The following is a 15,477-nucleotide window of genomic DNA, read 5'->3' as shown; positions in this document are numbered from 1 at the left end:
ACTGTTGCCACCATGCAGAGAATATGTAACAAGTAAGGAAGCATATAAAAGCCACAAAATCATACCCCGCAGCTCTCCAGGAGCTGATAGCTCCGTAGCACATCAAGTCCGATCCTCTGAAGTCCGTGCCTGGTTTCTGCGCCTCGACCAGAGAAACAGGGACAATGACGGAATCGAGTGGATAGTTGGGCGTTCAATTTCTGACTGCACGTCTGTGATTGGACGCCATAGGAAGCCCATTAACAAGTCGCCTGCTTATCATTCGGCTCGGGCCTGGGGTTGCAGGACAAGTCCCGGAACTATATCTCCAGTGACTCGAAAGAGGTACATCACCCCAGGGTATAAATATGCAGATACATAGTATCTCGGGTCCGGTAAGTCTGATTGAAAGAATTCATTTCCAGGCACAAAGGCAAAAAAAAAAAAAGACATGGGTGAATCGCATCGCCGTAGCGGTGCAAACGAGGGACGACCTTGGGAATATTCCAAAGCCATATCCATACAATAAGGGGGTCTCTCAAAGGATGCTAGAAAAAAAAAGATAAAACTAAAAACATCATCCCAATAAAATGACCACGCCGACTGGGACATATTGCGTCTATCAGACGCGGCGCGAGTCCAATATCACGGATCGTTTCAGATTTCCGCCCTGATGCGCTCGTCCCAGCCTTAATCTAGTCCCGACTCCAGGAATCCGATGGCCTATGTTTTGACCGTCCAGATCTTGAAATTCGCAGATGTTCGGAATTCAGTTGTTCCTCCGCTGCTCAGACTGCTCAGAATGCTCAAACTGCTCAGACGGTTCAGACTGCTCCGGCTGCTGCTCGTTGTTGGATTCTTCTTGGGATGCTGTTACACAGTCAGATCCCGCTACAGCGCAAACCCGGCCAGCTATATCAAAATCGGCCCGCAAAAAATCAAGTTGAGCGCTCACCAGCTGACTGGTCTTGTCCCTGGCTGGTTTGGGACGCAGTGTGGTCACTCCAGGTAGACTGGGACTGGAGACGCCTCTCGGCCTCGCGGATGCGATTCTGCAGCTCTTCCAATTCACGGGTCTGGATCAACATCTGTTGTTTCCTTGGCTTTGAGGTTAGCGCCATGAAAATGAGGGTCGTGATAACAGCGAGAGTCGCGATATCGACGGTAAAGGGATAAACAAGTGCCACTCACTTCTGGCTAATGGTTTGCGAAAGGTTGTCGACGTCAGAATCCAGCATGAAAGCGCTGTCCAAGGCCGTCGAGAATGCTTGCGCCATGGTCCTGAGGTCACGGTTAATACTACTATCCGAAGTTCAACGATATAGGGAAACGAACGACTGAGGCCGAACCTTCGGCTTCCATTCGCGATCCATGTCGGACATCGTGTTTGATGCTTCGACCTCCTTGGTTTCTGTGAACATAGCGCGGGTCCCAACAGCTAAACGGCGACAGAGGGGTATGCGACCTTGAGACAGGCGGGGCAAGTGCAAGTTGCAGAATAAGGTATTAGGCGGTTTAGGTATCGTCGAGACCAGGACCGCCAAGAATCAAGCACAGATGAAAATGAATCGAGGGGTTTGATGCTGTTCGAAAAACAAAACAGGGTCAGTCCTTTATACTTCTCGACAGATAAGCCACAATCCGGTGGGAAGGTGAAAGAGATACCAGATATCAATAGCAGTCGCGATGCGATCGAAGAGTGATAAGCAGAGAACTTTGGGAGCCAGGAAGCTAAAGGGGGGAAAAGAAGGAGAGAAGTGCGAAACGAGAGATGATCATAAGCCCACCGACTATGTTACTAGTCGCGGAAATTGGAGGTCCCATATATCTCCACCGGCAAGGAGAGAGCTCGTAAGTGTTACAACTGTATTACAGGGATTCTACGCCATTATGCGTCGTATTTTGATGATATATAGGGGTTTCCAAGGTTTGCTTCAGGGGTTGACTAACTATTTTATACTTCCGTGGTTTACGTGTATGGTTCTTCTTTCTTAGCATTCTGTCTATATAGAGAAATAGGGGTTGATACAGCATATGTATGTACTTGGCTCACCTCTGAAACAGGAAATTGGAAATTAAGAGGCTGCCTTTCTTAATAGAAAAAGGCAAACTAGCCCCTGACATGGGTTTCAGGGCAAGGGGATCAGGGGACTAAGGGATTAGGGGATTTTCATACCCTCAATTCTACGGGAATCGAGAGATATAAGGTTGAAAACGTCTATGCTTTCAGATATTAGAGAAAACATTCAGATCTATAGATTTTTAGACCAATACTAACTTATACACAGCACGTCGTACGTTGCATAACTTGCATTCTGGCAGATTCCTCCCTGGCAACTGGTCACATGACCTATACCATACAGTACAGTAGCATCGTGAATCTCCTCAATTTCAGTCTCCATTTCCATTTCCATCGGCATTTCAATTCTACAGGGACATTTCATCTCGTCGCTTCGTCCACCTGAAATCCGACGTGTTTTATCTGACCCGTTGTGGTCGCCGTTGATTTTTTCCCGCTCAATTTTTCGCGCGGATAGATTGAAGGGTCATGCGTATTGCGTTTCTAGCCTGTCGCGTTCGCTATCTCTAAATACCAGCCGACCTAGCCCCCGAAGCTCACAGTGCAGCGATACCAAGCACTTTCCGTGACCACCCTGATCGCCGATCACCGACCACCGTGGCCCCCATCCTCAAAGCCTTTTCCCCCAGTGGCCGACCGGACGGGCAATGGGGGATGCCTCCTCTGTCGGCATACACTTCGTTTGAATCCCTTCTGTTTTTCCAGTCCCTAGCGACTTCGGATTCCCGACCGACAAGCTTCGGCTCAATATCAACCTTCTTGCGAAACAACCAGCTCGTGCGCGAGAATGTCGATTTCGATGCCGATCGCCTGACCCCGGAGGCGCTAGAAGACCTCTACGCGACATTAATGCGCGACGGACTTAGTCGTGATAGTGCGCCCTCGCTCAATGGACGATCCGCAGATACCTCCAGTCCGCCTAATACGAAGAAACGCAAGATCTCCAGTCCGCGATTAGATGGATTGGCTGGCGGATTCACCCACACCACGCTCGTTCCAGAGCTAGTGGCACACCTTTACGACAAATACAGGGATCTGGTCACCACCGAAATTAGGGACGATGAGAAAAAGTATACAGAAATCAGGGCTGAGCTGGAACGGCTACAGCAGGAGGATAGCAAATCAGCCGCTGCGGCAGCTACAACATTCACACCGGTACAACCGGTGTCTATCGAAGGGAAGGATGATGTTCTGAAGGAAGAGGCGCCGCGCCCAGATGTACAAGATCAGACAGGTCAACCTCTTGCGACGACTATCCCGCTCGACCAGGAGAAGGCGAAGCCCGAACCACAGCAGATCCCAATAAATGTGCCCTCCACGACAAAGGAACCTCCGACAATACACCCCGCCCCTCTTATGAACCAACCTCAAGCTCCCCTTCCCCAAGCGCAATCCCCGACACCCCAACCGCAAGACTTAGCTGGGCAAACACCTCAACCGCAGCCGACCACCACTCATCCCATACAAAAACCGTCCATCCAACCTCCACTTGCTCCATCTACCCAGAAACCCCCTCCAACCACACCAGCCGGTCCACGAGTCACCCCTGCACACCCGTCGCAAATCGCACCTCGTGCCAATCCCGTCCCACCTGCGCCCATTGTTACGGGTAAGGCTGGCCCCTTTGACGCCGGCGTCTCAGCGAACCCCCGCTCAGCCGAGTTTCCAGCAGTGGCAGCTAGATCCTTCTCCCCACTCACCATACCCCGTCGTCTCTCCAGGTGCTGCTACACCTCAAGCAGCCCAGGCTATTACCAAGCGACCTGTACCACCACTTTCCACCAACCCGCCTTTGCCAGGGTCACAAGCCCAGACTCCCATCCAACCTCCTGTTCCACAAACACCCAGTGCCGTCCCGTCTACAGCTCACACACCTGTCCCAATTGGCCGTCCGCGTGTTTCCCAAACCCCGAGCGCCACATTCCCGTCTTTCTCTGAAACGCGCGCCTCTCATCCACGCTTGTCAATTGACACACAAGGCTCCTCCACACCGTGGAAGAGAACTCCTCGTCCGAGGATTTCACGCTCTCCAAGCTCACCGCCACGGCCACGGCCGGAGGACGTTAGTCCCATCAGTGAACGAGGCCAATCACCTGTTGATGCGATGGAAATGTCACCTCCGCCGAAGATTAATCTAGGCCAACGAACTCAATCCGCAGAAGACAGGAAACCACAACGCGGCCAGCCTGACATCAAACCCGCCCCCATAATCAAGACCGAGAAACTAGGTCCAATTCGGAGGACGCGCGCCGTGAGTTCGGGCTCTTCTCGGAGTCGTGGGCGATCCATGGCTTCGCGCGATGGGTCTGCTGCGCCATCGGAAGAGACTATGCGTGAACCACGAGCAACAGGCCGCCGAAAGGGTCCAACTGTTACCGCCGATGAAGGGACCCCCAAACCGCGGACAAAACGTAAACGCGGCGCAAGTGAAGCAGTGGAACTTGAGCCCCACCCTGCGGATATCCCGAGATTCGACACGACTCAGTATGTCATGGCTACGCGCAACTTCCACCGAACAGCGGCGCCGATTATGAACGATGTAGCTACCCACAAGCTCGCCTCCATATTCGCCAAGCCAATTAGCGAACGTGATGCCCCTGGCTACCACGATCTCATCTACCGGCCATCTGACCTCAAGTCAATCAAATCTGCCATCCACCAGGGAAGCAAGGCCGTCGCTACTGCAGGAGAAGCAGCCAGCACTCCAGCTGGGGATGGAGAATCTCCCGCTCCTGGTGGCACACCGTCTAAAAGCGGCGTGCTCATGTTGCAGAAGCATGAGGATTTCATACCGCCCAAGGGAGTTGTGAACTCTGCACAACTGGAGAAAGAGTTGATTCGCATGTTCGCCAACGCGATCATGTTCAACCCCATTCCGCAACGAGGATTCGGGCCCGCCTTCCCCATGTCCAGTGACCGTGGTTCACGAGAGAGTACTCAAGTGGCCGATTCCGGCGAGGGCGGTATCATTCACGACTCGCTGGAGATGTTTGAGGATGTTCAGCAGGCTGTTACCCGATGGCGGGCCGCTGAACGCACTGCTGATGAATTGGCTAATAAGAATGTCCTCTCCCTTCGGCGTGGAAGTCCCAGTGAACCCAACACTGACAGTACTGATGATGTGAAGGGGTGATTGATTTGGAACGCCATCTTGTATTATGAACTTTGTATTTGATTAAGATCGGTTTATTTGATTTGGAAATGAATGCCATGATGTCTTTCGTCGGTGCCTTCGATAGCCCGGCGGTTATTAATACTCCTGCTCTCCGTGTATATTCTGAGCCCGTGATAATATAAAGGAAACATATCAACATGTATATCATTGTCATAACCTTTCAGCAGAGCCAGTCCTGCTGCCCTGAGTCTATAATGGGGTATATATTTTCTATTTTTCCAACAGCCGACCTCTAAGCCTGCCCCGGCCTCGTCCGCCCAAGTCCCTCCTTTGCATAGAAGTCCATCGGATACACGCCCTTATTCCCCGCATCCCAGTCCTGGCGCACCCCCAGCGCAACAAGCGCCTCATACGGCGTTAGCAGCGGCCGCGTAAACGCATATCCCCAATCAATACTCAACCGCGGACAAGCAATCTGCACCCAGCACTCCACATCCGCCATAGAAGCCAGCTTCCCAGGGAAGATCTCACTCAGCAGTAAGTTAACGATCGGAATGCCGCGGTCGCGCAGGTGTCGCTCGATCATCGCCATCGTGTGCGGGTTACCCTGTCGACCAAGCGAACCGAGGATAATGCCCCACTTGCGCGCGGTCTTGGCTGTGGCGATTGCGTCGCGGCGGATCGTGTGCATCTCCTCGTGCTCGTAGCTCTCGCGGGTCAGGGTCCGCGAGTACGGGTCGTACCGGTAGGCTGGGATTGAGGGGTTGTGGATCATGGCAGATTCGAGGTGGAAGCGGCCGTCGCCGAGGTACAGGATTGCGTCGATTTCGGTGTCGGAGAGTTGTGGTGATGTACAGCCGAGGATCTCGCCTTTGGAGAGCGGGGTGATTTGTGGGATTATGACGCGGAAGCCGGCGCGCTCTAGCACGGGTTTCAGGCCGTGGAGCGTCGCGTTGAATTGGATCGTGCCTACTGTTGCGATCGACTGGCCGGGCTTGAAGTTGCGCTCTAGTGTTGCGAGGAGGTGGGTTGTGTCGATGCTGATGTCCACGAAGATGTAGAGCGTTTTGATCTGCGTTACATCGACGGGGATCAGGCAACTGTGCGCGTAGTGTACTAGCAGGTCACAGCCTAGGGCGCGGGCGGTGTAGTCGTCGATGCAGCAGGCGCCGTATGTGACGTCGCCCATGATGAGGGTTTCGATTCCAGGGCAGAACTGGGTTAGGATGTCGGAGATGGTTGTCGCGAAGATGAGGAGTCCCTCTGGGAATTGGAGGGCTACTCGCTTGGCTCCTGATGTGCGGACTCGGTGGATTGTCTTGGGGATCTCGAATGAGTAGTTCTTGGGAAGAAGCTCAATTGCTTCTTGAATCTCGGGATCGTTCAGAATCTCTGGTGGCACTTGGTTAAGGGTGCGGGGTGTGCGTCTGGGAGCGGCTGGAGGAAGTAGGAATTAGTATGGGTAGTTCAGTTGAGCTAGAGTTACGTATGTACCTGTTTGCACCGCTGTGGACTCGACATCTTTCTGACTGGTCGTATCTTTCTGGGCTTGGGCATCTGCTGTTCGTCGTCCGACAAATCTCTTCTTTGGTTGCCGCATTTGGCTTGCGGCTTGTGAGCCATCCTCAATGGAGGGCGAAGTGATGTTTGGCTCCATAATATTCAGCTGTAATGTTCGTCAAAAAAATCAAGAATTGGAGGTTTCACTGATCTTGATAACAAATGTTGGAATCGATATCATCCCACTTCTTTTTTTCTGCCGACTGACTCAGCAGGAGGTGGGGTGATGTACTAGTCCGGAAGTGGTAAAGCGCTCTCCGCATTCTCGGCTCCCACAGTTCCATGATCCCAAGCTCACCCTTTTACCTGCCATTTCTCTTACAATTCTGGTTTCTGTGTTTATACAAATTGGCCTGAACTTTGTCATGACGATAACCCGCCCCAGGTTGAGTCTTTTCTCTGCCCTCCGATCTCCATACTCTGCACGCCGCTTCTCGACCGAGTCGCGCTTAACATCGGACCATGTCCGCATCGTGGAGGTTGGCGCTCGGGATGGACTGCAGAATGAGAAAAAATCAATTTCAATGCAAACAAAGCTTGAGTTAATCGAGCGACTGGCTAAGACAGGTGTCACCACCATTGAAGCTGGCTCATTTGTGCCCGCAAAATGGGTACCCCAGGTATGACCTCAGCGGAGCATCATCGTGCCATTCCAGACGATAAAAACCGATTGCTTACGTTAAGACAGATGGCTAGCACAGCTGAGATTTGTGAGCACCTCCTCACAAAACCGCCTCAAGCACAATCTACAATTGCATACAATTATCTTGTCCCCAACATCAGAGGACTGGAGAACCTGGTCAAGATCCTCGATGACACAGGAGTCTCCGCGGACGCGACTGGAGAGACCTCAAAGTCAGCGACGACTACAGAGGTATCTCTTTTTGCTGCAGCAACGGAAGCTTTCTCTAAAGCTAACACCAACTGCTCCATTGCCGAGTCACTGGAGCGCATCAAGCCGATTGTCGCATTGGCAAAGAGCAAGAATATCCGGGTGCGCGGATATGTCTCTGTTGCACTAGGATGCCCATATGAAGGCCCCGACGTGGATCCCGTCAAGGTAGCTGATATTACTGCCACGCTGCTGGAGATGGGAGCGGATGAGGTCTCAGTGGCGGACACAACGGGTATGGGCACCGCTCCTCGGACCATGGAGCTCATGCAAGCGCTCAAGGCTGCTGGCATCGCTAATACAGACTTGGCGTTGCACTTCCATGATACCTATGGACAGGCCTTGGTGAACACAATCGTTGGCCTGGAGCATGGTGTCCGCATTTTCGACAGCAGTGTGGCTGGGCTTGGTGGTTGCCCGTATTCTAAGGGTGCGACAGGGAATGTGGCGACGGAGGACCTTGTGCACACAATTCACAGCCTCGGAATGCATACAGGGGTCAGCTTAGATGAGATGTCGAAGATCGGAGGTTGGATTAGTGAGGAGTTGGGCCGAGCTAATGGCAGCAGGGCTGGAAAAGCGACTCTCGCTCGTCTCGCAACAAAAAAAGCGTCACTTTGATAAATTTTCCTATAGTCTGTGCTTGTCATCGTCCGGTGTATTTATTAGTTTCCAATGAGTTTCAATATTTGCCAACACCACATGTAAATATGCATTGCATTGTCAGTCTAGCCATTTTGTTATGTACACTGTAGATGTGATCAACCAGAACCAACACCCACCCCTCCATCTCCGTTACGGAGACATTATATCCCTAGGCAAGAAACACCAACGCCAACATGATGCAAATCTCTGGTCAAATCACTCAGAAATCAGTGCAGCGACCACCATAGCTCCAATCACCAGCTGCGCCCCATCGTAGAGGCTCATTCTTGGGACCGCCAATTTCGCCAGTCTTCGGGTTCTTCTCGCCCTCAAACTCAGGCTGCAGTCCCTTTGGCGCATCGGGGTGAAGCTCGCCACCTCTACCGTCCGCCTGAATCTCGGTCTGTGGAGACTGGTTGACCTGAGGTGTGCTGAATGCGCCAGTCGAGCGTTTCTGGAGCTGTTCGAAGATCTCCTGTTCCTCCTTCGGGAGACGCGGGGGAGCCGGGGAGTCTGAGAAGGGCATGGGCTTGTCGTCGCCACTCTGGCGCAGGAATCGAGTTGTGGAGAGTGGCCGAATAGCACCGCGGGCTGCGGCAGCCGAGAGGACTGAACGGCGAATAACGAGAGAATAAACCATCGTGTTTGTGTATTTGTGTATGCGGGCAATGATATATCCAATGAGGCAAGTCTGGAGTTGCACGATGTACAAAGTACAGGGAGATCTCGGGAGCTCGGGGTTTGTTGACTCACTCCACCGATGTGACTAAGATTGCCGACCCCGATATCGCCATTTTTTATTTCTCCCGGCATGTCGCTGATCCGATCAGACGGTTCTCTTACGATTCTCACTCTCTTTGCCGTAGATTCGTTTTGGTTTCTCTTCTATTCTTATAAATCAAAAGTTTGCCATGTCTGCCCTCCGTGTGGCCGCGCGCCGTCTGCCTCGCGCATCCAAATTCGTCCCTGCTTTCGAGTCACCAGTACAGCGTCGATTCGCGACTACGGCCACTGCCCCTCAAAATGTGAAATCTCAGGTCAAGGTATGTGTGATAAAAAGTGTCCAGGACATCGTTCGGATTTGGAGCTAACAATCGCATAGAAGGAATCAACTCTGCCCAACCCCGACCCGTCGCCGGACTCAGTCACGGCGTCCTTCATTAATGAGCGGGCTCCTTTCATGGTCCCGACTTATGTTCGCCCGGCTCCTATGATGATGAAGGGACAGGGTTGCTACTTGTGGGATATGGAGAACCGACGTTATCTGGACTTGACGGCGGGAATTGCAGTGAACTCTCTTGGTCACTGTGACCCGGAGATCGCGAAAATTATTGCGGAGCAGGTGCGAGATGATTTTATGGACTGTATAGTGATAAATTGCTAACAAAAAGACCCCAATTACAGGCTGAAACTCTTATCCACGCTTCGAACCTCTATCACAACCCTTGGACCGGTGCTCTGAGTCAATTGTTGATTGAATTGACTCAAAAGTCCGGTGCTATGCGCGATGCCTCGCAGGTCTTCATCTCCAACTCCGGAACCGAGGCGAACGAGGCCGCCATCAAGTTCGCTCGCAAGACCGGCCGCACTCTGGACCCTTCAGGTGAAAAGCACGAGTTCGTGTCCTTCAACAACTCGTTCCACGGCCGTACAATGGGCGCCCTCTCGGCCACTCCCAACCCTAAGTACCAGACTCCGTTCGCACCTATGCTTCCCGGATTCAAGTACGGAGATTATAACCAGATTGACCAGCTCCAGACTCTTATCACTGATAAGACATGCGGTGTCATCGTTGAGCCTATTCAAGGCGAGGGCGGTGTCAACATTGCTACTCCTGAGTTTCTTGCCGCTCTCCGCAAGCGCTGTGACGAGACTGGCGCTGTCTTGATCTTCGACGAGATCCAGTGCGGTCTGTCCCGTACCGGTACTTTCTGGGCCCACGCTCACCCCACTCTCGCCCCGGCCTCTGGCGAGGCTGCTCACCCCGATATCCTGACTACCGCCAAGGCTCTTGGTAACGGTATTCCTATCGGTGCCACCATTGTCTCTGGCAAGACAGTTGGTCAGCACATTAAGACCGGTGACCACGGCACCACCTTCGGTGGTAACCCATTGGCTTGCCGTGTCGCTCACCACATCGTCGAGCGTCTGGCTGACCCGGAGCTCCAGAAGTCGGTCCAGGCCAAGTCCGATCTCTTTGTTTCGGGCTTCCAGGCCATACAGAAGAAGTTCCCAGGTGTGATCTCCGAGGTCCGCGGGCGCGGCCTGATTCTGGGTGTTCAGCTCACCCCAGAGTACATAGCTAAGGCTGGTGATATTATCAATGCTGCCCGTGAGCGTGGCATGTTGATAATTACTGCTGGTAACGGTTGCATCCGATTCGTCCCCGCCCTGACGATCACTGAAGACCAGATCCAGGCTGGCCTGAAGATTTTCGAGCAGGCTGTGGATTCAGTTGTGGCCAAGTCATAAGCGTCTTGTCTGAATGCCGGTTACGATTTTGTTTTCCTTTTATACCATCTTGTATTGCGTTGGATATGACAGGACATATTTTCATCATATAAACTAGAGCAATAAAGGAAAAGTGTCGTGTGTCCAAGGTTTTATGTGGAGAGGCTAGCCACGTGTAGGGCGGAAGGCGGTGGATCGGTTGGAGATAAGGAGTCGTCGTCACTCTTCGCGGTTGATTCGACGTGCCTCCGTATTCTTTCTTGTCTGTTTCTCCTGAATATTCAATTAGAATAAACATGGACTGAATATCTTTTGTCACTTTGTTGTAGCTTCTTATCAACTTCCCAACGCAACAACCGAATGCCTCTCCCTGTGCCCGATGAGGATGCCGCGACGCTTCCATCCCAAGAGCAATCATCTCCCATCTGGAAACGTTTGAGCACCCGTCTAAGTGGTATCTTTAGCGGTGCAGACCCTCGAGTCTGTGTTGCTTTCTGGCTCTTCGGTACGCACCCTAAACCAGCCCAGTTGATTAGCTCAACTCCCAACTAACACCCATACCGACAGGCCTTATCAACAATGTCCTATATGTGATCATCCTCTCCGCAGCTGTAGATTTAGTCGGACCCGATGTACCCAAAGGCGTCGTTCTCCTTGCAGACGTGATACCGTCATTTGCGACCAAACTCGTCGCCCCATACTTCATCCACCTGGTTCCATATTCGATGCGCATCCTCGTCTTCGCCTTCCTGTCAACTGTGGGCATGCTGGTCGTGGCTATGAGCCCAGGCTATACCGATGGGGGAACGATATCGTCCAAGATTGCTGGAATCATCCTGGCTAGCCTTTCTTGCGGTGCTGGGGAGCTGAGCTTTGTGGGTCTCACGCACTTTTATGGCCCGTTCAGCCTGGCGGCGTGGGGAAGTGGTACTGGCGCCGCTGGGCTGATCGGAGCTGGCGCTTATGCCGTTGCAACTTCGGCGCTGGGTTTCTCCGTTCATGTCACGTTGTTGGTTTCGGCCTGCTTACCAGCCATCATGGGTTTGAGCTTCTTTGTCGTGCTACCCAGGTCCCCCCTAAGATCTGCTGAATCCGACGCTGATAGTTATCGCGCCGTTGAGGGCGGGGGCCCGGTGGAGGAAGATGAAGTGGACGATGGCGCTGGTGGAGAAGACGAGGGGCTCTTGGGAGTGTCGCACAATTCCCCCGCCCACAAGTCCATCCATGTCAATCAAGGTGGTTCCTGGAAGGATCAGACACGCATGAATCTACGTCGTATCAAGGGATTGTTCATTCCCTTGTAAGTATCCGGGTCTTTCGATAGTCCCAAATTTAGGCTAACAGGCATCTAGCATGGTCCCGATGCTACTGGTATACATCGCTGAGTACGTGATCAACCAAGGTGTGGCTCCAACTCTGCTATTTCCTCTACGTGAATCGCCCTTCGACCACTTCCGCTCGTTCTACCCCACCTATAATGCCATATACCAAGTTGGCGTCTTCATATCCCGCTCCTCGACCCCATTCTTCCGCATCCACAATCTGTACCTGCCATCATTCCTGCAAGTGGTCAACCTTGTGTTGCTGACCCTCCATGCTATGTTTAATTTTATCCCCACTGTATGGCTTGTGTTTATCATTGTCTTCTGGGAGGGCCTTCTCGGTGGTGTGGTATATGTCAATACCTTTGCTGAGATTGCCGAACGTGTTCCTAAGGAGGACCGTGAATTCTCATTGGGAGCTACCACTGTCAGCGACTCGGGCGGTATCTGCATTGCGGGCTTTCTCAGTATGGGATGGGAGGTCTGGTTGTGCAGCTGGCAGGTTAGCCACGGGCGTGATTATTGCCGACGAAAGATATAGAATAGAGTGGAGGTCTGTAATGCACATATATCCACAGATACTTCGTCATAAAAAGATATAAGAGTACGAAACATAAGACTGAAACCAACGGCCTGAAGTGGTCAGCTGATGTCGTCACTGGCATGTGAAAGTGGGACTTTGTTGACATGTGATTCAGCTTCCCCCAGGGTTTTTCTCCAATGACGAGGTTGCATTACTTGGACTTCGCTGCTGATTGATGGCATTATGTCTTTGTTCATTGTGGCTGACTTGTCTAAAATTGTCTCTTTGTCGCTAGCTTTTGGTTCTGTGACTGTCATTATTCTTTAAACTCGACCTTTGCATTCTTATTCTGGCTTCACATAGACTACACATACACATACACGCTACAGGCTGAACTGGGTAGACTGACTAGACTCAGCCCTAACCTTGAGAAATGATAGGTATGCAACATGTATCCCACTGCAACCCACCAGGCTAATCGATGTTTAGACCATGTTTTGGGGAGACCTTCGACCCGCTTCCGCAAGATCCAAGTATTTGCAGTGGTTTCCTTCTGGTCGGTTTACTTATTAAGGTACAGCATATAAGGCCGATATCTATCTAAGAAATCCCAAACGCTGAACGTCGAACAGAGCAGATAGACATGGCCCGCCGTTTATTCGATCGCTCTCAGCCCGCCTCACAGGAAAGTTGACTGCATGGCAGACAACAGTGATCATATTCCTCTGGCTCTACCTCAGCCGGAACTTCGCCAAGATCGTCGGGCTGGAATGTCCTGAACCATTGGCAAACATGTACTCGCGGTCCTTCTTCCGAGCAACATGGATAACCACTGGCTTGGATGCTGGATTTTGGACGGCGATGAACATCAAGCCAAAATGGCTCCGAGATATATCCTCACTAGTATTCACAGCCTACTACCTAATCGCTGCTGAACAGGCCGATGAGAAGGTTCGCCGGGTCCGTGCTACCCTGACACTGGAGCACCTGCGCGTGTCTTGGAACAAACCAACCACCCCCTACCTGTGGTCATTGGCAAAACTGCTACGGCCGCGAATGACTCAGTTTCCGGCTCGGGCGATTCGTATTCCTCGCCCGGCGCAGTCTGTGTACACCGACCCGGTGAATGTGTGGCTGTATTTCGATGGTCCGTTGAGTGCGCTCCGAGATCAGAGTCTCATTGTGCTGGATGTACCTGGTGGTGGGTTTGTGGCTATGAGTCCCAGAAACTCAGAGGACAAGCTATTGTCTTGGGCAGGACGGCTCAAGGTTCCCGTCCTGAGTATCGATTATAAGAAGGCACCGGAATTCGCATACCCGTATGCGCTGCATGAATGCTACGATGTTTACCATAGCATCATTGCCACGAACGGTCGTTGTGTGGGTCTGAGTGGTAGGGCTCGTCCTAGGATTTTTGTCACTGGTGAGAGTGCTGGTGGCAACCTGGCAGTGGGTATGACCTTGATGGTGTTGCAGTCTGCGATGGCTCAGGGCTGGCGTGGAGATGATGTGCTTCCGGCCCCGGACGGAGTGGTTTTGGGATACCCTGCGTTGAATATGAAGGTCGAGAGCTGGATGAGCGATGAGCAGATGTCATTGATCCAGGAGAAGAGCACCCGTCAGACAAACCGCGGTGTTCTGCAAAGGAAACAGGATGAATATCGTAAACTCACACCATTCACATCACCAGGTCGTTCGGTCGAGGATCTAACTGCTATCTCACCACCGGAGAAGACAAAGAATAACAAAGAAGCCAATGTGGCCACTGAAGCGGCCAGAGCACTGGAAAAGAAACTCCAAAAGAGCGAGGACCTAGCCCCGAAGCCTGCCGTTAAAGCAGAAGACGAAGTCAAACCAATCAAGACCAGACTAGCCGTCTCGTCCATGATTACTTTTGTCCACGACCGCATTCTCACACCTGAGATGACACGTGCGATGATTATTCTATACATTGGACCCCACCATCGCCCTGACTTCAACACCGATTTCCTCCTGTCTCCCGTCCTGGCTCCAGATGCTTTACTTGCCCGCTTCCCGAAAACATATATCATGACCGGAGAGCGGGATCCTCTGGTTGATGACACGGTGATATTTGCAGGCAGACTGCGTCAAGCAAAGCTGCATCACTTCCGTGAGCGCCAGGACCTAGGGTTGGAGAGGGCCAGCCGCCCCTTCAACGAGAGAAACTACGTCGAGATCTCCCTGATCCCCGGTATTTCACACGGCTTCATGCAGATGGCTGGCTTCTTCCCCGACGCGTGGAAGTATATCCATCGCAGTGCGGACTGGCTGGAAAGCCTGTTCCAAAATATCAAGACTGACAACTTCGAGGCGGATTTACTTTATCCTGACCAGGATGTGAGTACTTTGAATGCCAGTACTTCCCTCAAATCAAACGCTCCAAAAAACGGACGTAACCACCGTCGCAAGTTCACTGGCGAGTCTTCAGGTGATGACGACAGACCATTAGAAATGAGCATGAGCAAGACCACGCTTGCTGGTGACGAGGATGCATTTGCATCAAAGCCCGAACACCGCACTCGTCGGAGGAGATCACGTTCCTCTTTCGCTTCCTCGCGGATTACAGGCTTTACGTCGTTGGGAGATGACCGCAACGCTAAGGAGGATTTCATCGCTAAGCTCCGATGCTTGGAAAGAGCGGGTCGTTTTGACCCTTTCGATCCGGACGAGACAAATAGTGCACCTGAAAGTCCAAGTGTAGTTCGCCCGAGAAGACGGAGCATCGCTTCTCTTGATAGTGAAGAGGATTTGCTGGATCGTCGCATGAATGGGCTCGCTGGTGGGTTGATGGGGATCGGGGAAGGGGCACAGACTCCCGGGCTGTGAGAGGACAGGGTTACGATTCATGATTAATATCTGCGTTTATTTTCGGTTTAGAGTGGGATTAAG

General features: G+C 52.2%; 7 protein-coding genes across 7 annotated transcripts; 4 read left to right on the top strand and 3 right to left on the bottom strand.

The window, feature by feature from the left end:
* Nucleotides 1-748: 748 nt before the first annotated feature.
* N7518_009745 (uncharacterized protein) lies at nt 749-1,400 on the bottom strand (the record flags this gene model as incomplete). The annotated part of the gene is made up of 4 exons (XM_057190671.1): nt 749-849; nt 935-1,077; nt 1,171-1,260; nt 1,315-1,400. The coding sequence occupies 4 exons, from the start codon at nt 1,398-1,400 to the stop codon at nt 749-751; spliced, it is 420 nt and encodes a 139-aa protein (XP_057038327.1).
* Nucleotides 1,401-2,324: 924 nt separating this feature from the next.
* On the top strand, nt 2,325-5,192 carry N7518_009744 (uncharacterized protein; the record flags this gene model as incomplete). The annotated part of the gene is made up of 3 exons (XM_057190670.1): nt 2,325-2,373; nt 2,577-3,668; nt 3,802-5,192. 3 exons carry the CDS (start codon nt 2,325-2,327, stop codon nt 5,190-5,192), a joined length of 2,532 nt encoding a protein of 843 aa, XP_057038326.1.
* A 274-nt stretch (nt 5,193-5,466) lies between these two features.
* dph1 (2-(3-amino-3-carboxypropyl)histidine synthase) lies at nt 5,467-6,831 on the bottom strand (the record flags this gene model as incomplete). Its single annotated transcript, XM_057190669.1, has 2 exons — nt 5,467-6,611; nt 6,669-6,831. 2 exons carry the CDS (start codon nt 6,829-6,831, stop codon nt 5,467-5,469), a joined length of 1,308 nt encoding a protein of 435 aa, XP_057038325.1.
* Nucleotides 6,832-7,099: 268 nt separating this feature from the next.
* On the top strand, nt 7,100-8,247 carry N7518_009742 (hydroxymethylglutaryl-CoA lyase; the record flags this gene model as incomplete). The annotated part of the gene is made up of 2 exons (XM_057190668.1): nt 7,100-7,354; nt 7,423-8,247. The coding sequence occupies 2 exons, from the start codon at nt 7,100-7,102 to the stop codon at nt 8,245-8,247; spliced, it is 1,080 nt and encodes a 359-aa protein (XP_057038324.1).
* Nucleotides 8,248-8,491: 244 nt separating this feature from the next.
* Nucleotides 8,492-8,911, bottom strand: N7518_009741 (succinate dehydrogenase assembly factor 4; the record flags this gene model as incomplete). The annotated part of the gene is made up of 1 exon (XM_057190667.1): nt 8,492-8,911. One exon carries the CDS (start codon nt 8,909-8,911, stop codon nt 8,492-8,494), a length of 420 nt encoding a protein of 139 aa, XP_057038323.1.
* Nucleotides 8,912-9,182: 271 nt separating this feature from the next.
* Nucleotides 9,183-10,743, top strand: N7518_009740 (acetylornithine transaminase; the record flags this gene model as incomplete). Its single annotated transcript, XM_057190666.1, has 3 exons — nt 9,183-9,314; nt 9,374-9,613; nt 9,676-10,743. The coding sequence occupies 3 exons, from the start codon at nt 9,183-9,185 to the stop codon at nt 10,741-10,743; spliced, it is 1,440 nt and encodes a 479-aa protein (XP_057038322.1).
* A 339-nt stretch (nt 10,744-11,082) lies between these two features.
* N7518_009739 (uncharacterized protein) lies at nt 11,083-15,414 on the top strand (the record flags this gene model as incomplete). Its single annotated transcript, XM_057190665.1, has 5 exons — nt 11,083-11,227; nt 11,290-12,022; nt 12,075-12,559; nt 13,057-13,141; nt 13,200-15,414. 5 exons carry the CDS (start codon nt 11,083-11,085, stop codon nt 15,412-15,414), a joined length of 3,663 nt encoding a protein of 1,220 aa, XP_057038321.1.
* Between the last annotated feature and the right edge of the window lie 63 nt (nt 15,415-15,477).

The sequence above is a fragment of the Penicillium psychrosexuale genome, assembly GCF_028828465.1.
Source record: "Penicillium psychrosexuale strain IBT 29551 chromosome Unknown utg000005l, whole genome shotgun sequence".
In the NCBI taxonomy this organism is placed as follows: domain Eukaryota; kingdom Fungi; phylum Ascomycota; class Eurotiomycetes; order Eurotiales; family Aspergillaceae; genus Penicillium; species Penicillium psychrosexuale.
Note: the sequence above shows the minus strand (reverse complement) of the source record. Positions and strands in the feature narration are given on the sequence as shown.